This window comes from Hyperoodon ampullatus (genome assembly GCF_949752795.1).
Source record: "Hyperoodon ampullatus genome assembly, chromosome: 14".
In the NCBI taxonomy this organism is placed as follows: Eukaryota; Metazoa; Chordata; class Mammalia; order Artiodactyla; family Ziphiidae; genus Hyperoodon; species Hyperoodon ampullatus.
Genome location: NC_136927.1, coordinates 16070412 through 16094182, shown reverse-complemented (window position 1 = coordinate 16094182; position 23771 = coordinate 16070412). Strand labels below are relative to the sequence as shown.

General features: G+C 40.4%; 2 protein-coding genes across 5 annotated transcripts in view; one reads left to right on the top strand and one right to left on the bottom strand.

Annotated features, from left to right (window-relative positions):
• Positions 1–2782: 2782 nt before the first annotated feature.
• On the bottom strand, positions 2783–13276 carry TRMT6 (tRNA methyltransferase 6 non-catalytic subunit). The gene is made up of 11 exons (XM_079718336.1): positions 13026–13276; positions 10353–10480; positions 8777–8886; positions 8137–8228; positions 7924–8007; positions 7534–7658; positions 6409–6767; positions 5930–6015; positions 5171–5273; positions 4982–5068; positions 2783–3660 (listed from the first exon to the last, which is right to left on the bottom strand). The coding sequence occupies exons 1-11, from the start codon at positions 13151–13153 to the stop codon at positions 3451–3453; spliced, it is 1512 nt and encodes a 503-aa protein (XP_079574462.1). The 5' UTR covers positions 13154–13276; the 3' UTR covers positions 2783–3450.
• Positions 13277–16791: 3515 nt separating this feature from the next.
• MCM8 (minichromosome maintenance 8 homologous recombination repair factor) overlaps positions 16792–23771 on the top strand; it is a gene marked incomplete at its 5' end in the record, with an annotated part of 34714 nt that continues 27734 nt past the window's right edge. For 3 of the 4 annotated variants that reach the window (XM_079718333.1, XM_079718335.1, XM_079718332.1), the window contains 6 exons: positions 16792–16936; positions 17234–17317; positions 19347–19429; positions 20645–20794; positions 22438–22541; positions 23331–23529. In XM_079718333.1, coding sequence (XP_079574459.1) covers positions 16792–16936; positions 17234–17317; positions 19347–19429; positions 20645–20794; positions 22438–22541; positions 23331–23529 — 765 coding nt within the window. The remainder of the gene's footprint in view (positions 16937–17233; positions 17318–19346; positions 19430–20644; positions 20795–22437; positions 22542–23330; positions 23530–23771) is intronic. The other variant, XM_079718334.1, reaches the window with a different exon arrangement.

Sequence of the window (23771 nt, the reverse complement as noted above, 5' to 3'; positions counted from 1 at the left end):
GGGATGATATATTCAAACTGCTGAAAGAAAAAGCTGCCAACCAAGAATACTATATGCAGCAAAGTTGTCCTTCAGAATTGAAGGATAGAATTTTCCAAACAAACAAAAGCTGAAGTTTATCACCACTAGATCAGCCTTACAAGAAATGCTAAAGGGAGTTTTTCAAGCTGAAGTGAAAGCTACTAATAAGCTATTTAGTAACATGAGAACATATGAAAGTATAAAATTCACCAACAAAGGTAAAATATATAGTTAAATTCAGAATACGCTAATATTGTAATAGTGGTGGGTAAGTCACTTATAAAGACAAAAGTATTAAAAATAAATATAACTACAATAATTAAGGGACACACAACATGAAAAAGACAAAACATCAAAAATACAAAATGTAGGGGGTATGTAAAAACGTAGACTTTTTGTATGTGAATATATACCCAAAGAAAATGAAATCAGTATCTTGAAGAGATATTTGCACTCCCGTGTTCATTGCAGCATTATTCACAATAGACAAGATATGGAAAGAACCTAAGTGTCCACCAACAGATGAATGGATAAAGATGTGGCATATATATACAATGGAATGTTATTTAGCCACAAGAAAGAGGGAAATCCTGTCACTTGTGACAACATGTATAGACTCTGAGGGCATTATGCTAAGTGAAATAAGCCAAAGACAAATACTGTATGATGTCACTTATATGTGGAATCTAAAAAAATCAAACTCATAGAAACAAAGTAAAATAGTGATTGCCAGGGGCTGGGGGGTGGGGGAAATGGGGAGATACTGGTCACAAGGCACAAACTTTCAGTTATAAGATGAATACATTCCAGCAATTTAATGTAGAGCATAGTGATTATAATTAACCATAATTATATACTTGAAAGTTGCTAAGAGAGTACATTTGTAATGTTCTCGCCCCCAACCCAAATGGTATGTCACAGGTGGAGGTGTTAGCTAATGCTATGGTGGTAATAATTCTGCAATATATAACTGCATCAAATCAACAATGAACACCTTAAATTTACACAATGTTATGATGTCAATTACAACTCAATAAAACTTCATACAATTTTTATTGTACCTCTATGCTAAAAAATCTTCTAACTGGCACCACTGTATATTTCCAAGTACCCTAATCCAATGGAGAAGTAAGATGGACATTACATAATGATTTTGTCTTTACTTTTTTTTTTTTTTTTTGCTGTACGCGGGCCTCTCACTGTTGTGGCCTCTCCCGTTGCGGAGCACAGGCTCCGGAGGTGCAGGCTCAGCGGCCATGGCTCACGGGCCCAGCCGCTCCGCAGCACGTGGGATCCTCCCAGACCAGGGCACGAACCCGTGTCCCCTGCATCGGCAGGCGGACTCTCAACCACTGCGCCACCAGGGAAGCCCTGTCTTTACTTTTTGATGGCCATTCATTAAAGTGCTATTTCACATAGCTCTCCTGGTAACTGGATGTCTAATAGTCATAGAATTACCCACTCATGTGCTCCAAAGGTGGATGTCCACTTTATAAACAAGACACTCTTGATGTGTGTGTATATACACAGAAGTGTTTCTCAAGGAGTGGGTCCCGGCCCAGCAGCACTAGAGTCACCTGGAAACTTAAAAATGCAAACTTCCTAACCCATTGCAGACTTAATACTTAGAAACTCAGTGAAGCCCAGCAATCGGTGTTTTAATAAGCCCCCCAGGGGATTCTGGTGCACACTAAATTTTCAAACCACTGAATTAAATCATCAGTACTCAAAGATGAAGTAAATTACATGAATGAGAAAACATAACAAGTAAAGGTTAACTCTGAGTTAACCTGGTGCAGAAGTCCACATGTCAACTCCAGGGGCAGCTATATGGGCGCACAGGGCCTTGGCAGTGCAGACCCCCACAATGAATGGAATGAGTTGGGACTTGAAAACTGGTTGAGTTTCAAGTAGGAGACGGCTCTAACAACAGTGACCAGTGGAGACCAGCCACTACTGAATCTAGTCTGTGCATATATTGTGTTCTCTCTGACCAAACTTGACTGCTTGCATGTAAGTGACAACTGTCCACAAGGACATGTTCAGTGATGTGTCAATCCAGGCATGTTTTCTTACAAAGACCATGTGTCACAGTCAGCTGAAAGCCAATGAATGCAGCATCACTGACAGCATCATTCATGTAAGTCAGACGGATCATAGTAGGAAATGCTTTTATTCTTTAAAAGCAATTGTTTTAAGAAAAAGGAATCAGAACTGTAGTTGTTGGTAACCACACTGGCCATTTTTAGAATAGTACGTGCTATTAGGAAAAAGCAATTTCTTTTTTCTTCTGAGATGCCCCTTGCTGGATGATCTGCATCTATTCTATAACAACATGAACAATACACACGATGAGCATGTTTAGTGAGCAAGACTCACTCTCAATGGGCGAGAGTCGTGGCTTCCTCTAAACACTTCTCTTGGCTGCAGATGACCAAATAATTTAATTACACTTTTTCAGAGCTTAGAAAGGCTAACCACTAGTCATGCCAGAGCTCAACAAACCAGCATTAATGATCACCAAAAAAAGGCACTTTAAAATACTGCTGACAAGAAGTGACACTAATGCAATGAGGACTGGTCTAAGCCCTGCACTAAACTTTGTTACAGTTCATATGGACAGTGTGTTCTGTCTCCATGTGGATGTGTGTGCACATATAAATGTATGTATGTATGCGCATATACCAACATCCATATACATGTATCTATCTATCTCCGTAAGCCTCTGGGGAGGGAAAAAAACATTACTGTTTCATTTAATAGTACACAAAAATTCTAGTCACTTTATTTGGAACAAAGAATGAGAGGATTGGCAAATTAATTCAAAAAAGTACCCTACAACACCTTTCTACTGACAAAAACAGCAGTAAAATAAATACTCAGATCTTTTCTAGCTCATCAACTATTAAAATAATAAAATATAAAAAATTTTAAAGTTTATTCCATTGGAGGGAAAAGGGTGGACATTTTTGGTACTGTAAGTCTCACACACATTCATATTGCTTAGGTTGAAGAGAACATAATGAACAGAGGAAATTTCTTCCACAGATTCCTTCGTTTCAGTACTCAAGTTTCACTGATGGTGTGTTATTCCACTTGGCTTAACATATAAACAAAGTTTTGTATAAATATATTTCTTTGATCTCTAAATTCTCAAGATATTTGCACAGAGCACTAAAAGTACTTAGAGGATTTTTGTGAAATAAACACAACTGGCCATATACCAGTCTACTGCTTACCCCAGGCTTGGGTATTCTGGCTCGAGGTTTTGACAGACAGAACCAATCTGTGTCAGAGGTGGACAAAAGGCTTACTTGTCCTTCCCACGAACAGGGGTATAGACATGTTCTCATTCTTAGGATATGAAAACACAATTAGTAATGGCATTTAAAGTTTACTTACTAACTGCATAATGTCTGAGAACAAAAATCAAAGCAATTTTTGAAAGGCTGAGTCAGACTCTGGGCACTTCCGTTTTTTAGCTGCTGGCTCTTCAGTCTTGTGTGATTCTAAAGTGCTGGTGCTGGATTTGAGACTGGGGTCTGCTTTAAGGTTGTCCATGGCAACAGTGAAGCCTGAGAGAAGGTATCCCCCACCTCCGCTCATCAGTAGTTTGGGATGACTTCGATCTGGCAAAACCTAATCAAGACAGAAAGACAGACATTCATGTTTTCCTAAGCAGATAAAGCCATGTTAACAATACACATGCCAGAAATGAACATTTAAATGACACAGATTTGCCTGAAGAGAGACCAATTTAATCAGACCAATTCCTAAAGAGGTCCGTCTTTCACATGACAGTGCAGATAAAAGCGTAGAAATTGGTTTAAGTGATTTTCTTTTGAAATATAAAACTGAAACCATTTCTCTTAAACCTGAAGCAAGTTTCTGGTGGTGAAAGGGCAACTGGTTTGTGTAGTGCTCTGGGCCTGGTTTTCTCCCTCTTTCTTCATAGTCAACAGTGGAGCTGGGTCCATGGAGAAGTAGCTACTGGACATACATCCAGAGCCTTCTTTCTCCAACACTCTATTAATTCTGTCAAAAATTCTTCTCTCCTGTTCCCAGAGCTAAATAAGATGACTACCAAGAAGCACAGGGTTTCCCAGGTCTGCAGAGTGTCCTGGATTAAGTAAGATGTCCAGGAAGCAGGGCAGGGCCTGTGACAGCCATGGAGGTGCACCCCCAGATCTCTAAGAGGGAACTGGCTGTGAGCTGAAGCAATAGAATGCCTCTAGCTGCTGCTTCTTTGAGATTCACACCCAGGGAGGCTATTCCAAGTTGATAACTGAGCATGGGTACCACAACTAGACCATTTCTGTCCAACACAGGACTCCTGTAATGGGCAATTTTTGCTCTGGGGTTTCTCATCATCCTGGCTGAGACTTTCTCAGAGCAGCACTGCATGCTCTTCCTCCCCTCCCCTCCTTCCTCCCACTTGTCACAGGCATCAGACCTGTATCATGGTCTGACAGCTCTCCCTGCCTAATCCTGCTCCCTCTTGTCTTATCTTTCACAGGCATTTCTCTTACACTTTTAATTCTATCTTCGCATATACATTCCAGAGGACCTGAACTGACACGGAGCCCACCAGGAACTCTCGAACACTTGTTGCAAAGGCATCCCAGCAGAAAGGAAAGGGTCACTTTCTTGTTAGCCTAGGGATTTTGCTATTATCAGTTATTCCCTCTACAGTGATCTCAAGGCCTTGGGGAAACATGAACCATAGTCGTTTGCATTTTAAATGTCTCTGGACTCGGGTATCTGAGTAATAGACCATGACGTGAAAAAAGAAAAAAGGGTCTGGAAAGGTCAGGGCACTTTCTCTGAGTTATAGACGTGAGACTCTTTCATCTCTATAGATAGAAACAGGGAGATCCCTAATTAACAGCTTCTGGCACTACTGTGCAGAGCCAGTGACCCAGGAGAGCAGCTCCCAGGGACTGGCTGTGAGCACACATACCTGGTAATTTCTGAGCCAGGTTTCAGACAGCCTGAGGTTGATGACCCCTCCTCTTTCCCGCAGTTTTGTGTAGCATTCCAACAGAGGCTAAAGGCATAAACAGAGTTCTGTTAATAATTATTTTGAGGGTGCAATTTGAGAATCAACATTCAGACGCAAGAATTCCTGTCCACTCTGTTTCAGTATTACCTCTTTATATTGACAGTAGACCACAAATGGCCTTGAAGGAGCCACAAAGTCCAGCAAAGACAGCAGCAGTGGAGTGGGATGGAAACGACTAGCTACAATTAAACTGCAAGGAAAATGTTAGACGAATTATTTCTCTATGTCCCCAAAGCAGAGCATAGGTTTTAAAATGCATTTAAAATATCACGTATTTATTTGCATGACTCACACAAGGAAGCACTTTAAATACAACATTCTAGAGATTCCAACAATAAAATCACGAGCTATTACTTTCTAGGAAACACAAACTGGATTATAAACTCTCATGGTGATTGGCAACTCTAAGCGGCCAACTTAGAGTTGGCAACTCTGATGACAGTCTTGATTTAAAAAAAAAAAAAAAATCTGGAAGCAAATCCAACATTGTAATACTGGCTTTGCAGATACCTGAATCTGCCTTTCCTGTCAGGTTTTCCTTAGCCCATGCCCTTAGGCAGTATCACATCAACTGGAATGCCCCCCAACCTGCACCTAGCGGGACTACACAGCCCAATCTGATGTGCCATCATTGGAGAAATCTCAATTTCTTCTAAAACTCTGAAAGCAACATAATCAATTTCCCATCTCTGCCAGATGCAGCCTCCTTTCTTTAAAAACCCAAGACAGGATCATCATGTTTGCCCTCACTACAACCAAAATAGACAAGCAGACAGAGAATGCTAATCTGCTTGAAGCAGGGCCCACGAGCACCAAGATGTCGCCTGTGTTCTTTCATCAACACACCCGTCTGCGTTTCTTTCACTCAGCAGAGCAGCAGCCTCTAAACGTCTTTTCTTCTGCTCTTCTTGTCTCCTCTGCTTTTCCTGAATCTTCAAGAAGAAAAATAAGATACCAACATACTGAGGTCATTCAGTCGGGTTTATGGAAACACTGGTCTGTCAAAACATTTTAATAATATTTATCAACTTGGACTAAGGCAACAGAAGGAGATCATTTATAAGGAAGCTGAAAACACATAAGAGAGCCCTTTGGTTATAAAACCACCATGCAGCCACCTATACAATGCTTCTGTATCCTAAAGCTCCATCCCGAAGATTAAATCACACGTGTGTACACTCACACACACTTTTTCTCTGTCTGTTTTGATATTTGTTACCTTGGAAGCTGATGCTCCAAAGCCAAATCAAATCTCAGGGCTTACATGAAGTTAAATGAAGCCTGAGAAAGATACTGAGGGTAGTGGGAACTCTTAACATTCTTACATAATCCTTTTTGCTTCCTCTCTCTTTAGGTTCCTTATAGTCTGGATTTTGAGAGACAATTTCCATTGTTTCTTGTTCTTCTGGGTGATTGCTCTCTGGGGCCTCTGGCATGCTGTCTTCGTTCTCTTGTTCTGAAGTCTGTTTTTCCTCCGGTGTGCCATTACTTTCTTCAACCGAAGCACTGTCTTTTGGCTCTGAAGATAACATCTCAGCAGAAAATGTTCCATTTAAGAGACTGTCCACTTGGTTGAGAGGGAATTCATAAAGACCACTGAGGAAAGATTTTGGAAATCCAAAACATGCTGTTGCTGCCCGAACAGGTCCACCTCCAGGGTACAGCTGAATAATGGAGCCAAAACCTGAACAGACAAAAGAAACAAATATCTGCTCAATGGAGGCAGCTCTAGACTATGCAACCCTTGGGGTACCCCACAGTAAGGAGACTGAAGGTCTCTCTGCTTTACGCTGTTCAGAGGTTGAAGGTGATGCAGCTCCTCTGGGGGTCCATCTGGAGTCCATGCGTATTCCCAATGGGGGTAACAGAATTCCAAACAGGTACACAGGAAGTCTTAAAGAAGTGTACCTCCCTTGACACTACAGTAAAACCCTGTGATCATACAAATTTTGTATGTCACATGATTGGTGATTGGTTCTCAGCATCCCCCAAGTCCAATCTTTAAACAGGGTAGTTAGAAGTTCTTATCTTCAACAGGGTCATAAAAAGGGCAGACAAATCAGGCTGTGTTGTACTCTTCTAGTACAGAATACATCCCTAGTATTCTTCCCACCCTATACTCTCAATTCAGGCCGGTAAAATGAGCACCAGCTATCCAAGAGTTTAACTGAAATCACGGTCCTGGAGGTCCTAGCCAGTCACAGGCTTCAGAACCATCCCCACTGACACAGAAGCTGGAAAGGACACTGCGTCGGGAGTGCCAGCACAGCTCAGGCTGGGAGTTGTGGGCTACGGAGGAAGGTCCCAGAGACTGGAGCTGTGCAGGCACACCCAAGTCATTTCATTCGCTTCCAGTAACTCAACCTCACTTTCCATGAGTTTGAGTTTTTTAGACCCCTCGTCTCAAATCATGGTAGGTTTTTAATGAACTTGAAAACGTTAAATCTTACCTCCCATTCGTTCCATTATTGCACCCAGCACCAAGCCTGCACATGTTTCCATCACAATCATTTTATTGCCAGCACGGATATTTCCCAACGTCAGCATCTGGGCTAGTGTATCGTATCTCATGTGGCTAAGGAAAAAAAATGATTCATTCATTTATAGCTAAGCAAAGTCTGCTATTTTAATCATAATTTTTCAAGTTTTGTTTGTTTCATAAAAATGGTGTTGATAAGATTATTGATTGCTTTGGAGGCAACAGTAAAAAAGGACTTACAATTTATGAAGTAGGAGGACACTTTATGCAGATGAGCAAGATTTTCATTTTACTTAAAATCATGACTTTCTTAAAGATATACTTTCCCCCAATTATACTTTTGAAAGGAAACAAAGCGTACTTAATTTTTCCAGGTTCTCTTGCATAATACATAACTGAAAGAATGCGGGTGGATGGCTTCACAACAGTAATCATGGCTTCATATCTGGGGAAGGAAAAACAGAACATCAATTTTAAAAAGCTAGTTTAAAAATATTTTATTTTTAATAATATATTTTATAAATCTATAAAAAGATTTTATATTTTCATCCTTTTAAAAACAAAAATTACTTACTTCTTTTTCTTCTTTTTTATATATTTATCTTGAGCAAATTCTGTCTTGTCTCGGAATGTTGTACTATTTTCAATTAATTGCTGAACTATTTCCTATAAGAAAAGGAGCAAGCAGATTTCCTGAAACTTTATTTTCACAGCACAGGTACTTCAAAGGTTTCTTACCCCAGAATGTATCCAAAGGTCTGATTCTCCAAGCCCTTTTCCACAGAAGTCCAAATGGGTGAACTTTGTATTTTTATACTCTATCTAGAATTTGTATTAAAATGTAAGTATTTTAAACTCCATTTAAATCAAAGTAAAAGAACAGACATACAATAAAGGGAGAAAAGAGGTAAAGAAAACTGTCAGTCCTGAAGACACTGGCTGAAAACGTTACTGAAAGTGAACAAAGTTAAGCTCTGAGATGCACTAAGTTATCAAATTCTCTTTTGCTAACACTATTAGTAATGTCATTCACTTACATTCCTGCCTATAAGAAACAATATCTTTGATATACTGAATTGCATATACACTTCAAGCTATTTTTAACAGAAGTGTACAGTATTTTTACATTTTACCTTAGGAGAAGTCTGCTTTAAAATGCAAGCAATTTCCTAAATACCAAATGAAAACAAAAAAAAAAGTCCTTTGAATTTTACCTCGCCTTTAATGCCTTTGTCCTTTAAAGCTTTTATGTCATCTTGAGTAAGTTTCTGAGATTTCCCATCATCGATTATATTTCGATTATCAGTGCCCGCTTCTTTGGTCTCTAAGGAAGAAAATTGCTCTATGACATGTATGATCTGAAATTATTTAAAAATCTTTCCTATTCTAAGTTCGTATCCACATCCAGCCCATCAGCCACTTGAATCTGGCCTTCCAGTTCCACTGCCCCCACCCCAATCCACTATCCTTTCTTGTCACGACTGCCCCAAGCCACTCACTCATATTCTTGTTCCCACTCTTGTCCCCTTACAATCTACGTGACACCAAAGTTCTCTTTTTAAAATGCAAATTGGCTCATCTATTCCAACGCACAAACCCACAGTGGCTTCCAGTAGCAATTCAAAGACGACCCGCAAGGTTGTATATGACCTGGCCCCTGGCTACCTTTCCAGGGCTCATTTCTCAACCCCTGTACTCAGCCACATTGCCCTTCTTTCTGTTCCTTAGACACAGCAGCATGGTCTCAATGCGGGGCTTTGGCACTTGCTGCTCCCTCTGTCTGGAATGCTCTCGTGACATCTCCAAGTGGGTGGATCCTTTCCATCACTCAGGGCTGAGCTCACCATCTCAGCCAAGTTTCGCATCTTTCAATCAGCCTTCAGTACACCTCCCTGCTCTATCATCTGCACAGCACACATCACCATCTGAAATTATGCTGTTTGCTTATTTTTGGTGTTCCCCACTGCTAAATAAATTTTATGGGATAGTCTATCTAAGAAACTGCTGAAATTGCACTGCTTAATCATGTCTAGAACATATCTGGTGCTTAATAAAAACATGAATGTTGATTTAAAAGTAATTAATAAACTTGTTTGAACCAGAACTTCAATAATGTTTTAATTATTTAATTTTAATAATTAAGTATTTTAATTTTATTAATAAAATATTTAAGCACATTTATTTTGATAAAAATTTAAGTATTTAATTTTAATTAACAATAATACTAAAATTATGGGGTCATTACTCTAACAGGCAAGGCACTGTTAAGAACTTCCTCTGTGTCATATGATTGAACACTCACTACAGCTTGGGCATTAAACGTGTTTATGGCCCTATTTTACCAATGAGAATATAAAACTGAGAGAAACCAAATAACTAGGTCAAGGTTACAAAGTAAGTGATGAAGCTGGAACTTAAACCTAGTCAGTTGAATCAAAGCCAGACCTCTTATCCTTACCCTATATGTTAACTACCTCAAGAGCTGGTAACTTCTAGACACCAACAGGGCTCCACACCCACTCTTACAATGAAGCTGCAAGGATTCATGGCATCAAATACCTGGCCCAAGGTCGAAGAGCTGGTTAATGATGGGCAGGAGTCAGAACCCAGGTATCTCAAAGCCAAAGGCAGACCCTAATTAATTCCACCAAGCTACAGTTCTTAGATTATGAGTTTAGATTTCTTTGGGGACAGCCTGGGCTAGCATTCTAGAATTAATTCGAGTTGACAGGTTTCTGAGTAGCCAGCTCAAAAGCATCTATTTCATACATCCTAAGTAGTACAGTGCACCTGAAGTAGGCTCTTCCTTCTTCTTCTTAGGCTGAAGACTTCCTCCACTGGTCACTTCAAATGTGGTTCCATAACTATGGCCAATGACGTTATCCAGATAGAACCACTGTTTTTCAAAAGTTACTTTTCTGGGGAAGAAACGCAATCAATTAGCTGAATCTCATTTGTATTCAGTATAGGGAAGATTTGTTCAATCTAGGTTATTTCATAATCAGTCTCCCTAAAGGATGATCAGCAGCATTATCTCTGACCATGAACCGACAAATGAACTAGAGAGGATTGGGTTGGGGCCAGAAACACAAAACACTGCACAAAATTAATAAAGAAGGCACAAAAACACTGAATTTGGAATGAGAAACAAGGACAGAAGACATTCCTCTTCTGAGGCATTGGTCTGGCTCCAATTTGCACTGTCTGACAGGATGTCCAAACTCGCAGACTTTGGATTTCCTGAGCAGCAAGATTGCCATGCCACTGAGACACACACTGTGACGCCTCTTGTAACTTACACAAGAAAATCTCAAAACTGAACAATCATTGAGATGACAGGGATTTAACAAATTCCTGGCCTAACTGGCCATTTTCTTTGAAAATCATCCAGTAAAAGCAAATGATATTTACATATGAACATTACTGACAATCTACACATGTGTAAACAGTACCTAACACTGATGAGGCTCTACTGAGGCCCAGGCCATCTCAGCTTTTCCCATTACCCAGATTTTTATCTTCTTACAATTTAAAAGGGAAATCCCACAAAAACAAAAAAAACTTTCCTTTCAAAAGACAAAAACTAACACCCACCGAGTGTCGATCAGGGGTTAGGTAGTATGTGCCTGGTGTTTCATACTTTTTGATTTAATTCTCAATTAAGTAATCCTGGGACACAGCTCTTTCCAGATGAGCAAACTTGAAACTGAGGGAAAAGTGTCTTGCCCGAGATTCAGTTACACACTAGGAGCTGGGATTCAAATCCAAGTCTGCCTGACCTAAAAGCCTGGTTCTTTCCACTGCACCACACGGTCTATCCAGCAAAGAACAAATGGATCCCAGGAAGCCCTGCTTAGCTTCAGGACATGGCCCATATCAACAGAACTCTGCATTCTGAAAGATGTACACTGGTTAATTTTCTTTATGCCCCATCCTACACCTTCTCTTTCTTTCTCTGTGCCCCAAGAGGCCAACCATAACAGAATGCACAGACCGCATCACACAGGCTCCCTTGCTGAAGGCTTCCTACAATTCTAGACCCTTGGATGCATCACCAGTCTCTACTGGTTCTCTAAACCTTGTCACATCTCTGTATGTGTATGTGTCACATCTTCATTAAGTCTCCTTACTTGAACCACCTGAGTGAATTTCTCCAAGATCCTAAGTATCCAGACAGGGCCAATTCTTGCTCTTTGCTGGCTCCTCAGTGATTAACACATAACAGACACTCTAAATATTTGCTGACATGAATCCCCTCAGAGAAGCTGAAACTCAGCTCAGCCCAGATGTGTACCCTCCCCCACCTCATCCTTTGAGTAGCCCAGTGCTAGCAAAACGCTGTGTCTGAGCTGGGTTGGGTTTACCCCCTGGCAGCTGGTCTGACATGCAAAGAAGGGTGTGTCACTCAAACTGATTGGCCTGACAAGAGGTCACTGCCCTAGTCAGGAAAGTGGGACCCAGTCAGAAGGACATGGAGCCACACCTTCCTTGGGGAAGAGGGGGAAGTGCAGAGTCTGCTCACAGAGGCAGGATTGCTTCTGCCCAACCAGATGAGTGCAGCCCCGAGGAAACAGTGAAGGGAGAGTCTGGCCTGGGATGTAGTTGAGCTCAAAGAGTCGTTTTCTAAACAAAATGGAAACTAATGCTATGGCTTCTGCCAAGAAAACTGATGAAAAGTGTTTCAAAATAAATATCTAAAGAATACTTTTTAGAAATAAAGATGTTACTGTCTGTCTCCTTGGGAATGAAAAGCTCTTATCTAAAAGAGCACATTTGTAAGAAGCAAACTCAAACAACCACATCTCACGATCAAGCAACTTAAAAGGACAATACGAGAAAGAAAAACCAAAGGTTCATCTGCACATGGAATCGTTCATCGAACGTATAACCTAAGGACTTTGCTGCACTGCTATACTTCAATTAAAAAGCTTAAATAATTCGTATTAGCACTTTACACATTTCTAATCAGAAATTCTGAAAAGCAAAAAGCACTGGTTTCAAGAATACAAAATAAAGTTGTGATGAGGGGAGCTCTGGAAAGCAAGAATGAGACTAGAGGGTGAAGGGTGGGTTCTGTGAGAAGACAGGAGAAAATAACTCAAAACCTGGGGCAAGAACCCCAGGACAGGGGGTGGGATGGGGGCCTGGAGAGAGGGGCGGAGCACCTGAGGGCCAAGAATGGGAAAAGGACCCTGGAAAGAGTAAGTGAGATGCTTAAGATAGAGGGCCAGTATGAGATCAAGGAGGGGAGTTCCGTAGGAAGACAGAAGGAGTGAGGGAGATCTCGAGGGCCAAGGATGGGATCCTGGGGGCAAAGGCCTCTGTGGGAAGATCCGAGAGGAGATAACGAGGGAGAGGATTGGGAATCCAGAATGGATTGGGAATCCAAGAATGGAACCCTGGAGGGAGAGGGTGTCTAGAAGATGGGGGCGGAGAACCCGTAAGGCCAGCGACCCGACTTACTTTCTCCTCTGGACTTGCACTGCTTTAAACACATCTTCCCGTTTCAGCACCACGAAGTCGCCGTCGCGGATGCGGTGGTCCCCGGGATGCGGTGGCCGTGGGCCCGGTTGCTCCTCAGAGCCCTCCATGACGCTCAGCCGGTCTCCGAGCTCCGCAGCTTCTCTCCACTTCCCCGCGCTCTGCCCGGTGCCCTGGGGTGTAGCCGCCGGCAGCCTCACCTCCCACAAACCAAGAGGACTCAAAGCTCTCCGACCGGCACCGCCCCCACGTGCTGCGCGCCGCTTCCGCTTTCCGGTAAGAACCTCAGGACAGCTTCCGGGAGCCTCAAGGCTTCCGTCAGGCCGATCTCTTTGATTGGCTGCCCTCCATCACGCCCCTCCGGTCTCGCCGCAGCTTCGGGCGGAAGTTGCGTCACAGAAGCGCCAAAAAAGAACTTGGAAAACTGGGGTTTGGTTAGCAGAGCTGTTGTGGCGCCCTGCTCTAGACATTTTCCGGCTCCGCTGTGCGGCCTCGGTGGAGAAGCTGAGGTCCCCAAGCCGCTCCTACAGATGAGCCTCGATCCCGCGCGGGGACGTCAGGAGAGCTGAGGGTGAAGAGTCTGCGGGGCTTGGGCAGGGACACCTGAGGAGCTCGGACCGCGGAGTCTCCTCTCCCCCCCGTCGTGCTTACCCCCCGAGAGGAAGGGAGAACCAGCCCAGGCATGAACTAAGCGAGTTTTGGGACCTCCATCTTTTGCAAGTAAGAACTTAGTCTTGAGGAGACGTAAATGAAGTGGGGTATTTAACCAAGCATAGAAGCCCGACGGGTGGCTTTTACCCATTCTCCAGTCCTACCTCTTGTATTTATGTTGGAATTTTTACTAGTTGTTCTCACCATATTACCTCGTTTGAAAAAGATACGGCATGTAGCATTGTCGAAGGAGCACTTCAGCTTGGGAATGTGGAGACGAAGTTTGAGCTCAGTACTGTCAACAGACAACTTTGATCTTGATCAGTTCGCTTCATTTCTCTGGTCTTCAGTTTCTTAACGTATGGTGTGGTCTAGATGATTATCAAAGCCCTGTTAGTGTCCATAACATGAACTTGTTATTAACTTATTTACTAATTTAAATCGCTTTAAATAAAGATGCGGATACGCTGTCTTGTAATGAATTGCACTACAGTCTATGGATATATTCTTATTTATTTTTATCCTTAGGATATGAACTGTTTTATTGAGGTATAGTTGATTTATAATGTTATGTTAGTTACAGGCGTACAACACAGTGATTCAATTTTTATAGATTATACTTCATTTAAATTTTTTTGGGGGGCTGTGTCGGGTCTTAGTTGCGGTGCGAGGGCTCTATGTTGTGGTGCGCAGGCTTCTCACTAGTTGTGGCGTGCGTGTTTTCTCTTCTTTTCAGTTGTGGCGCGCGGGTTCCAGAGTGTGTGGGCTGTGTAGTTTGCGGCATGCAGGCTCACTAGTTGAGGTGCGTGAGCTCAGTAGTTGTGGCGTGGGGGCTTAGTTGCCCTGCGCCATGTGGAATCTTAGTTCCCTGACCAGGGATCGAACCCGCGTCCCTGCCTTGGAAGGCAGATTCTTTACCACTGGGCCACCAGGGAAGTCCTTATTTTAATTTCTTGAGGAATTCTCCACACTGTTTTCCATACTGGCTGCACCAATTTACATTCCCACCAACAGTGTACTAGGGTTCCCTTTTCTCCACATCCTCCCCTACATTTATTATTTGTTGTGTTTTTGACGATAGCCATTATGACCGGTGTGAGGTGATATCTCATTGTGGTTTTGATTTGCATTTCTCTGATGATTAACGATGTTGAGCATCTTTTCATGTGCCTCTTGGCCATCTCTAAGTCTTCTTTGGAAAAATGCCTGTTCAAGTCCTCTGTTCATTTTTTTGGATATTGAGTTGTACGAGTAAACTATTTTCTTCAGCAGACTTTATTTTTTAGAATAGTTGTAGGTTTACAACTATTGTTGTAAAAATTGCACAGAAAGTACAGAGTTCCCATATAGGTCCTCTTCCCTTCCCCCACCCCCAGTTCCCCCATTATTAGCATCTTGCATTAGTGTGATACATTTGTTGCAATTGATGGACCAAAGTTGATACATTGTTATTAAAACCCATAGTTACATTAGGATTCACTCTTTTTGTTGTATAGTTTCGTGGGATTTGACAGATGCATGATTTCATGTCCACCCTTGCTCTACTTATATGAATTATTTTAAAACCCATTTAAAAAAAATTTTTTTTGGCTGCGTTGGGTCTTCGTTGCTGTGCGCAGGCTTTCTCTAGTTGCAGCGACCGTTGTGGTGTGCAGGGTTCTCATTGCGGTGGCTTCTCTTGTAGAGCACAGGCTCTAGGCGCGTGGGCTTCAGTACTTGTGGCACATGGGCTTAGTAGTTGTGGCTTGTGGGCTCCAGAGCGCAGGCTCAGTAGTTGTGGCACACAGGTTTAGTTGCTCCGCAGCAGGTGGGATCTTCCTGGACCAGGGTTCGAACTCGTGTCCCCTGCATTGGCAGGCGGACTCTCAACCACTGTGCCACCAGGGAAGCCCCTTAAAACCCATTTTTAAAGATCACTTATATTTTGATTTATTGCTTTTCAACCAGGAACTATCTTTATGGGTTTGAGTTTAATAAAAATGAGTCTTGGGAATTCCCTGGTGGTCCAGTAGTTAGGACTCAGTGTTTTCACTGCTGTGGGCCTGGGTTCGATCCCTGATCAGGGAACTAAGATCCTGCAAGCCGCACGGCATGGCAAAAAATAAAATAAAAAAATTTTTAAAATGCGTATCTCACCATGTACAAAGTAGAAAAAAGCAGCAAGGGATAATTAGCCCCCAAAATGATATTAACAAATATGAATATGCTTTCAGAAAAACTTTATTGCATTTCAACAAATTTATCTAAAAATTGCAAATAACCCATCTATCAGTATTGGCCTAGAAATGATCTTGCTTTCATTGTCGTTTTAACACAGTCGTTCTAAATCTGGAAAATTAACTTCTTTTCCATTTTGGCCCCTACAGGAAAAGAAAGGTTGAAACATGTATGTACCCGTCCCACTCCTGTACTTCCCCAGAAAGATCTGCCTTAGATACCTATGTAAGAATATCCAGGGAGTTCCCTGGTGGTCTAGTGGTTAGGATTTGGTGCTTTCACTGCCGTGGCCTGGGTCGGGAAACTGAAATCCCACAAGCCATGCAGTGTGGCCAAAATAAAAAAAGTAAATTAATTTTTAAAAAAAGGATAACCATGTATAGCTGATAAAAGTGGATATGGCACAGCTGGATTGTCTATATATAAGGAGCTATGATGATATATTCCTAATGTCACAGGTCAGAATAATGTTCAGGCAGTGCTGCCCTGTAATAAGTCTCACAACACTACAGAGGTATCTTAGAGTTAATTACCTGTCTTATTTTCATTTCTATTGTGGGAGTTCCATGAAAACAGGTATGGCACCTTTTCTTATACCTTTTCTTATTTTTATCCCATGATAAATCCCATGACAAAAATAAGAAGAGGCATAAGCATTCAGTATACTTGGTTAAACATCTGTGGTATGCCTTAAAAAGAGATGAGGATTAGAAGAATTACTGCAGAGTGTTTGGGGTTTGTACCATGCTGTGCAACATTGCTGGTCTCAAACTATAATATATATTAGTTTTTCTTATTTACTATGTTAATACATTTTTAGGGGCACTATTTCTCCTATAGTTTTGATGAGGACTTTCCTAATCTCTATCTTTTAAAAGACATGAATGGAGAGTACAGAGGCAGAGGATTTGGACGGGGAAGATTTCAAAGCTGGAAAAGAGGAAGAGGTGGTGGGAGCTTCTCAGGAAAATGGAGAGAACTAGAGCATAGACGTGACCTGAATAAAGCCACAGGAAAACATCCTGGTAGGGGAGACCAACGATAGTGCAATTTTTTTTTTCCTTCGTGAAGGAATCTGTTCATGCCTGTCATGAAAAGCAGTTTAACTCAAATTTGTCTGTCTTTTATTTGACATTACCCTTAAGGTAATATTTGGATGTTCATATCCAAAATTCTTACTGAAATCTGTAACTTAGATATTCTGTTAATAACATGTCAGGGTCTCATTGTTATAAGGGGAAGCAAATAGGAAAAAAAATGTTTGTTCTGTTTCTATTAACCTAGTATTCTGTTTTTGTGGTTTTGTTTGTTTGTTTTTTCAGAACAAACCCCACACTCTTTGCTGCTACAATCAACGTTGGATCAATTTATACCATATAAAGGCTGGAAGCTTTACGTGTCAGAAGGTAGAGTTAAAAGTGCAAAAAGTACCATAAGTCTTATTTTCTTTAACTTTTTTTGGATGCTACATCTCATATTACTGTTCATTTGGCATATATATATATATATATATATATATATATATATATATATATATTCCCTCTTCTTTAATCTTAGTTCACCCAAACAATTGAATTATGTTTATGTTTCAAGAGCAGAATTTTTCATTTTTCTATAGGTCAGAAAAGCAAACCACACTAGGTATTTCAGAAAGAGGATTTAATACAGGGAATTGGGTATACAGATAGAAGACTGAAAGAGCAAAAAGGGAACACTGAGGTAAACTCCCAGATAGTGTTAACTTTGGAAAGCAACAACCACCCTTATGCCTGAGGGAACAAAAGATAAGTAGTGCTGAGGTTATCAGAACCTAAGAATTGAAAGGAGGAGCCACAGCATAGCTGTGGCTTTGACCTTTGAGGGTCACCCCACAAAGATGTGCTTGGACCTCTGAAGGATATCTTTCAGAGCTGTCCTCAGACCACCGAGGCGAATTAAGCAGGTTGCTGCTGGTAATTCTGGCAGGAGAGTGGCATGGTTGGTGCTTAGAGCTGGAGGCTAGAACTGTAGCTATCCTCTGTAGCTGGAGAGATGCTGAAAAGAATTGGAAACAAGAATAAATTCCTTCCTTCCTGCCACCTGCCAGTCTCTAAAGTTGCCTCTAATTGTCAGAATCTTACAGGAGTCTGGGAAATTCCTTGTGCAGATCTTGATTGAAGAATCACAAAGCTGAACATAGAAGAGTAGGCTTGGAATCAAGAGACAACAGCCAACACAGTTTGTGTATTAACATAGTTAAGGAATCTCCTTTTTGTAATCCAGAACATCAGTAAACATCATACGTCTGTCTGGATGGGTTTGGAGAATCATCTTTCCCGTGCTCTGATAGTATCATATGTTTGTTATGAGATATGGGTTTTGTGTTTATGTATATCTGTGTTTTTTTTATCCTCTGGACTGTACTGCTTATGGGCAAGGATCTTGCCCCATACCAGGCACTCAGTATTCATTCTGTGAATGAATGAAGTGCTTTACAAATGTTTTCTGTGTTGAAACTCTGTTTTTCTCTGGTATATAGAAATGTTATGTTTCATAGTTGATGTGTCTTTTGATGCTTTAGGATGCATTAGCCACTAACACCCACAGTATTTCCCTAGCAGTTAGCTCAGAATACTAGAAGTGATCTTTGGACTGGTTCTAAAAATGGAGTTCACAAGTTGCCTTTGGCCAGTTGTACTTCCAAACTGCTTCATTGTACTGTTTCTCTGTGGGAGACCAATTCAAAAATGTTATAGAACTTTACAATGTGGAAGATAACTTTACAGTTTTGGGACCAGAGTCGGGTGGTAGTCTGCCTCTCCTGATCTCAGGAAGGGATTTGACAAATGGCTATTTGGACTAGTAGGATTTTCTTTGCAAAGAAATAAGAGTTAAAAAATTTTTTAAACCTCAACATATTTTATTTATTTATTTTTAAACATTTTTGTTGGGGTATAGTTGCTTTACAATGTTGTGTTAGTTTCTGCTGTATAACAAACTGAATCAGCTATACATATACATATATCACCATATCCCCTCCCTCTTGCATCTCCCTCCCACCCTCCCTATCCCACCCCTCTAGGTGGTCACAGAGCATGGAGCTGATCTCCCTGTGGAGATCACAAGAACCCAAGCTATGCAGCTTGAGTTTTCGCTTTATTATGTAAGCTGTTTGAACTAGTAGATCTTACTCGGTGTCACAGCTCAATGTAAAGATTTTCAGATATTGGTGCCTTTAGAGAGAGACACTTCCTATCTGCCTTTCAGATTATGCAGACCTAAACTTGTTTTAGAATCTTATGTTTACATTCTATACCAGTTCTTATCTAAATGTAATCAGAATGTACAGCAATTAGAAGTCATCTACCATGTATATAGTATTTCTTCTGTCTCATGAAAAATATGCTTGTACGTGTGTAATTTTTATTAGTGCTGATGCCACATTTGTTGGATTAGTTTACAGTGACAGCTCTCCTTTTATTGAGAAGATTCAAGCATTTGAAAATTTTTTCACAAGGCATATTGATTTATACGATAAGGTAAGGTTCTTGCATAACAAAGCTACTAGTCCACCTTTATGTGTCATCTTATTGAACAATGTATTTGAGGTGCTAGTGATTGTGATTATAGACACTGGACTGCCTTGGAGTATGAGAGTATGAGTATTATTAATACCTACCACGAAGGGTTGTTAAGAGACATAAATAAGTTAATATATTTTAAATATTAGAACTGTGCTTGGCACAAAACTTATAGTACTTATTATCACCATATTTTAAAAAACTTTTTAAATTTAATTTTATTTATTTTTTATATAGCAGGTTCTTATTAGTTAACTGTTTTATACATATTAGTGCATATATGTCAATCCCAATCTCCCAATTCATCCCACCCCCCACCACCACCACCTTCCCCCCTTGGTGTCCATATGTTTGTTCTCTACATCTGTGTCTCTATTTCTGCCCTGCAAACCGGTTCATCTGTACCATTTTTCTAGGTTCCACGTGTATGCGTTAATATACGATATTTGTTTTTCTCCTTCTGACTTACTTTACTCTGTATGACAGTCTCTGAATTCATCCATGTCTCTACAAATGACCCAGTTTCGTTCCTTTTTATGGCTGAGTAATATTCCATTGTATATATATATACCACATCTTCTTTATCCATTCATCTGTCGATGGGCATTTAGGTTGCTTCCATGACCTGGCTATTGTGAACAGTGCTGCAATGAACATTGGGGTGCATGTGTCTTTTTGAATTATGGTTTTCTCTGGGCATAATGCCCAGTAGTGGGATTGCTGGGTCATATGGTAATTCTATTTTTAGCTTTTTAAGGACCCTCCATATTGTTCTCCATAGTGACTGTATCAATTTACAATCCCACCAACAGTGCAAGAGGGTTCCCTTTTCTCCACACCCGCTCCAGCATTTGTTGTCTGTAGATTTTCTGATGATGCCCATTCTAACTGGTGTTAGGTGATACCTCGTTGTAGTTTTGATTTGCATTTCTCTAATAATTAGTGATGTTGAGCAGCTTTTCATGTGCTTCTTGCCCATCTGTATGTCTTCTTTGGAGAAATGTCTATTTAGGTCTTATACCCATTTTTTGATTGGGTTTGTTTTTTTAATATTGAGCTGCATGAGCTGATATTATCACTATATTAACATTATATGCTTTCTCAAAGTATGTGATTGAATGCTCGTATATGGTGAAAAAGCAATAATTATTTTCATACCTTAATATTTTATAGGATGAAATAGAAAGAAAGGGAAGTATTTTGGTGGATTTTAAAGAACTGACAAAAGATGACGAAATAGCTAAATTGATACCAAATATAGCAAATGAATTAAGGGATACACCTGACAAAACCCTGGCTTGCATGGGTCTGGCAATACATCAGGTAAGTGTTGATTTTGTGAGACTTCTGTCAAAATTTTAAAGGAAGATTTCACAGTAACAGCACCTTCTCTAAAAGATTCTTAGTTTTTACCAACAGACCTTTGCTAGAACTGAAAGGTTGCTGTCCTCTCAGAGGAAGACTTCATAGGCGTGGTGTGGTTTAGGGTGTGTCTTAAAGTGGTACTGAGGACTGGACGTAGAGCAGAGGAGGTCAGGGTATCCAGGTGAGGGTTCATTACAAAGATTCGCTGCAAATATGTATACACTGCTAGGGACCCAAGGCTGGGAACCTTGGCTGTTGTCTTCAGACTCCTCTTACTCATCAGTTCTTTTTTTTTTAAATTATTAATTAATTAATTAATTAATTTTTAGCTGTGTTGGGTCTTCTATGCTGCGTGCGGGCTTTCTCTAGTTGCGGTGAGCAGGGGCAACTCTTCATTGCAGTGCATGAACTTCTCACTGCGGTGGCTTCTCTTGTTGCGGAGCACAGGCTCTAGGCGCACGGGCTTCAGTAGTTGCGGTGCACGGGCTCAGTACTTGTGGCTCACAGGCTCTAGAGCGCAGGTTCAGTAGTTGTGGCGCACAGGCTTAATTGCTCCGCGGCGTGTGGGATCTTCCCGGACCAGGGCTCGAACCTGTGTCCCCTGCGTTGGCAGGTGGATTTTTAACCACTGAGCCACCAGGGAAGTCCTTCTCATTAGTTCTTCATGTCTAAATTACCACATCCTTTCACTTCTATTTCTAAAATATCTCTTAAATCCGCCTCTTTTCCATCCTTACAGCCTCTGTCATAGGATTTCATTATCTTTCCTTAACTGTTGCCATACGTGGTAAAACACGATTTGTCCTTGGAAACTGTGGTGACTCTTTCCTGCCAAATGATATCCAAACCCTTTGTGTGGCACTGAAAGCCTTCCATAACCTGGTTCAACTTTCTCTCCCTGGTCTCCTTCATTCACTGCCATCCAGCTAAACTAAGCTTCCTCTAGGATTCTTACACGTGCTGTCCATTTGGCATAGAATGCCCCTTGCCTCACATGTCCAAATGTCTTGGGCCTAACTCAGTTGTCACTCTGAAACCTTTCTCATGACCCCTTTTCAAAACTCACATGGTTTTTTTGTCTGTAAATCTTTATGGTAGCAATTATAGCTGCATATTTGCATCTCATTTTTTCAGACTGGCAGCATACTGCTTTGTACACAAGTAGATGTTAAATATTTATTTTACTTAATGTCAAATGCCAAGGAAGTAAATATTGGTCATTTCAAAAGTCATCTTTATTTTCCTTATCTTAATCACTGAATTTGGAGAAGTAGAAAATATTTTTTCTCCAGAATCCATCCAGAATAGCTTTGGGGGGCTACTGTAAGGACTTTTAATACTAGGTTTAGTTGAGACAGAAGGTAGCAGACAGGGATGCTGGAGTTTTCCAGCCCAAGGACTGCAAAACCCCAGGTAAAACATAATCCACTATAAAATAAGTAATCATAATTAAATATCAAAATTTTAAAGGGCAATTAGAGTTCTGTTAATATGCTCTTCTGAACTGTTTATATTCTTAACTTCATATTCTCTATAAAAGAGTTCTACTTCAAGAGGATATCTTGTTTTCAAACTTTTGAGTAAATGTCTGTCTTGTCTAGGTGTTAACTAAGGATCTTGAAAGGCATGCAGCTGAGTTACAAGCCCAAGAAGGATTGTCTAGAAATGGGGAAACAATGGTAAATGTGCCACACATTCATACAAGGTGAGGAATTTGCTGGTATTGAAGTATTATTCAGAAACAGGCATTAAAGACTATTTAAGAGCGAGAACCTCATTTTATAAACCCAAAGAAATCAGTAAAAAGCATATGAGTTTCTTGCTAACTCACTGGTCATCACACCCAAGTGAACCTGCTGAATTTGAAGAGATCATGATAGAAACAAGCTTTTTCTGCCTAAATAAGTTGATTTGTGAACCTGCAAATTTTTGTAAGCATTGATTTTGGATGTATGCTTATCAAGACCCTGATATTTACATTTAATAATCCATGTGATACACTAAGTGGTGTGATTAAATTTTGTTAAAATTATTAGCTTTCTATTAAACACAGAGAACAAATGGAATTTTTTCTTGAATTCAACTTTTTATTATAAGATTTTAAATTCTTATTAGAAGAGATGAATAAGGTAATCATCAAGGTTGTTTGTTTGTTTGTTTTTTCCTTAGAATTTAAAAAAGACATTTCCTAACATTTCTTGAAAAAGAAGTTGGAGACTCAGAAGTTGCTGAATCTGAGACTTTCCTTTTGGCATTATTTTTTTTCCTTTTTCCCTAGAGAACAGCCAATGAGACAAGAGGAAAAGGGAAGATTTAACTTTTTTTTTATTTTTAAGAATGATTTAATACTTGTAAAATTCCTGATATATATGGGGGTGATATGGTTTGAGAATTCCATAATTGCTTCTAAAAGGGACTTGTGAAAATGCAGACAACCTCAGCTTTCTGCTCGTTGTAAATGTATAGATAAATATGTTCCTGTTTTTGTTTTTAGGGTATACAACTATGAGCCCTTAACACAGCTCAAGAATGTCCGAGCAAATTACTATGGAAAATACATTGCTCTGAGAGGGACAGTTGTTCGCGTCAGTAATATAAAGCCTCTTTGTACCAAGATGGCTTTTCTTTGTGCTGCATGTGGAGAAATTCAGAGTTTTTCTCTTCCAGATGGAAAATATAATCTTCCCACAAAGGTGATACCATGTTCTTTAACTACTTCCTTTTTTATCTTGGTAAAGAAGGCAAATCAATTTACAGAAAACATTTCCCAGTGTTTCTAAATACAGAGCTTATTTTTATTGTTTATTTTCAGTTTTTAAATTATAAAATACTTCAGGGTACAGAAAATAAAGAAATGAAACATCTCTACCCACCACTCAGAATTTACATTTTGCCAGCTCCAGCTGTATCCTGAAGGAGGTAAAGCATTACTGGT

Coding starts and splice junctions, on each gene's coding strand:
- TRMT6 (XM_079718336.1), bottom strand. CDS start 13,153: ATGGAGGGCTCTGAGGAGCAACCGGGCCCACGGCCACCGCATCCCGGG. Junction 8,887..10,352: donor GAAGGAAGAGCCTACTTCAG/GTGCACTGTACT, acceptor TTTCTTCCTTAG/AGACCAAAGAAGCGGGCACT. Junction 8,229..8,776: donor ACAAAGGCATTAAAGGCGAG/GTAAAATTCAAA, acceptor CTTTTCTTATAG/GAAATAGTTCAGCAATTAAT.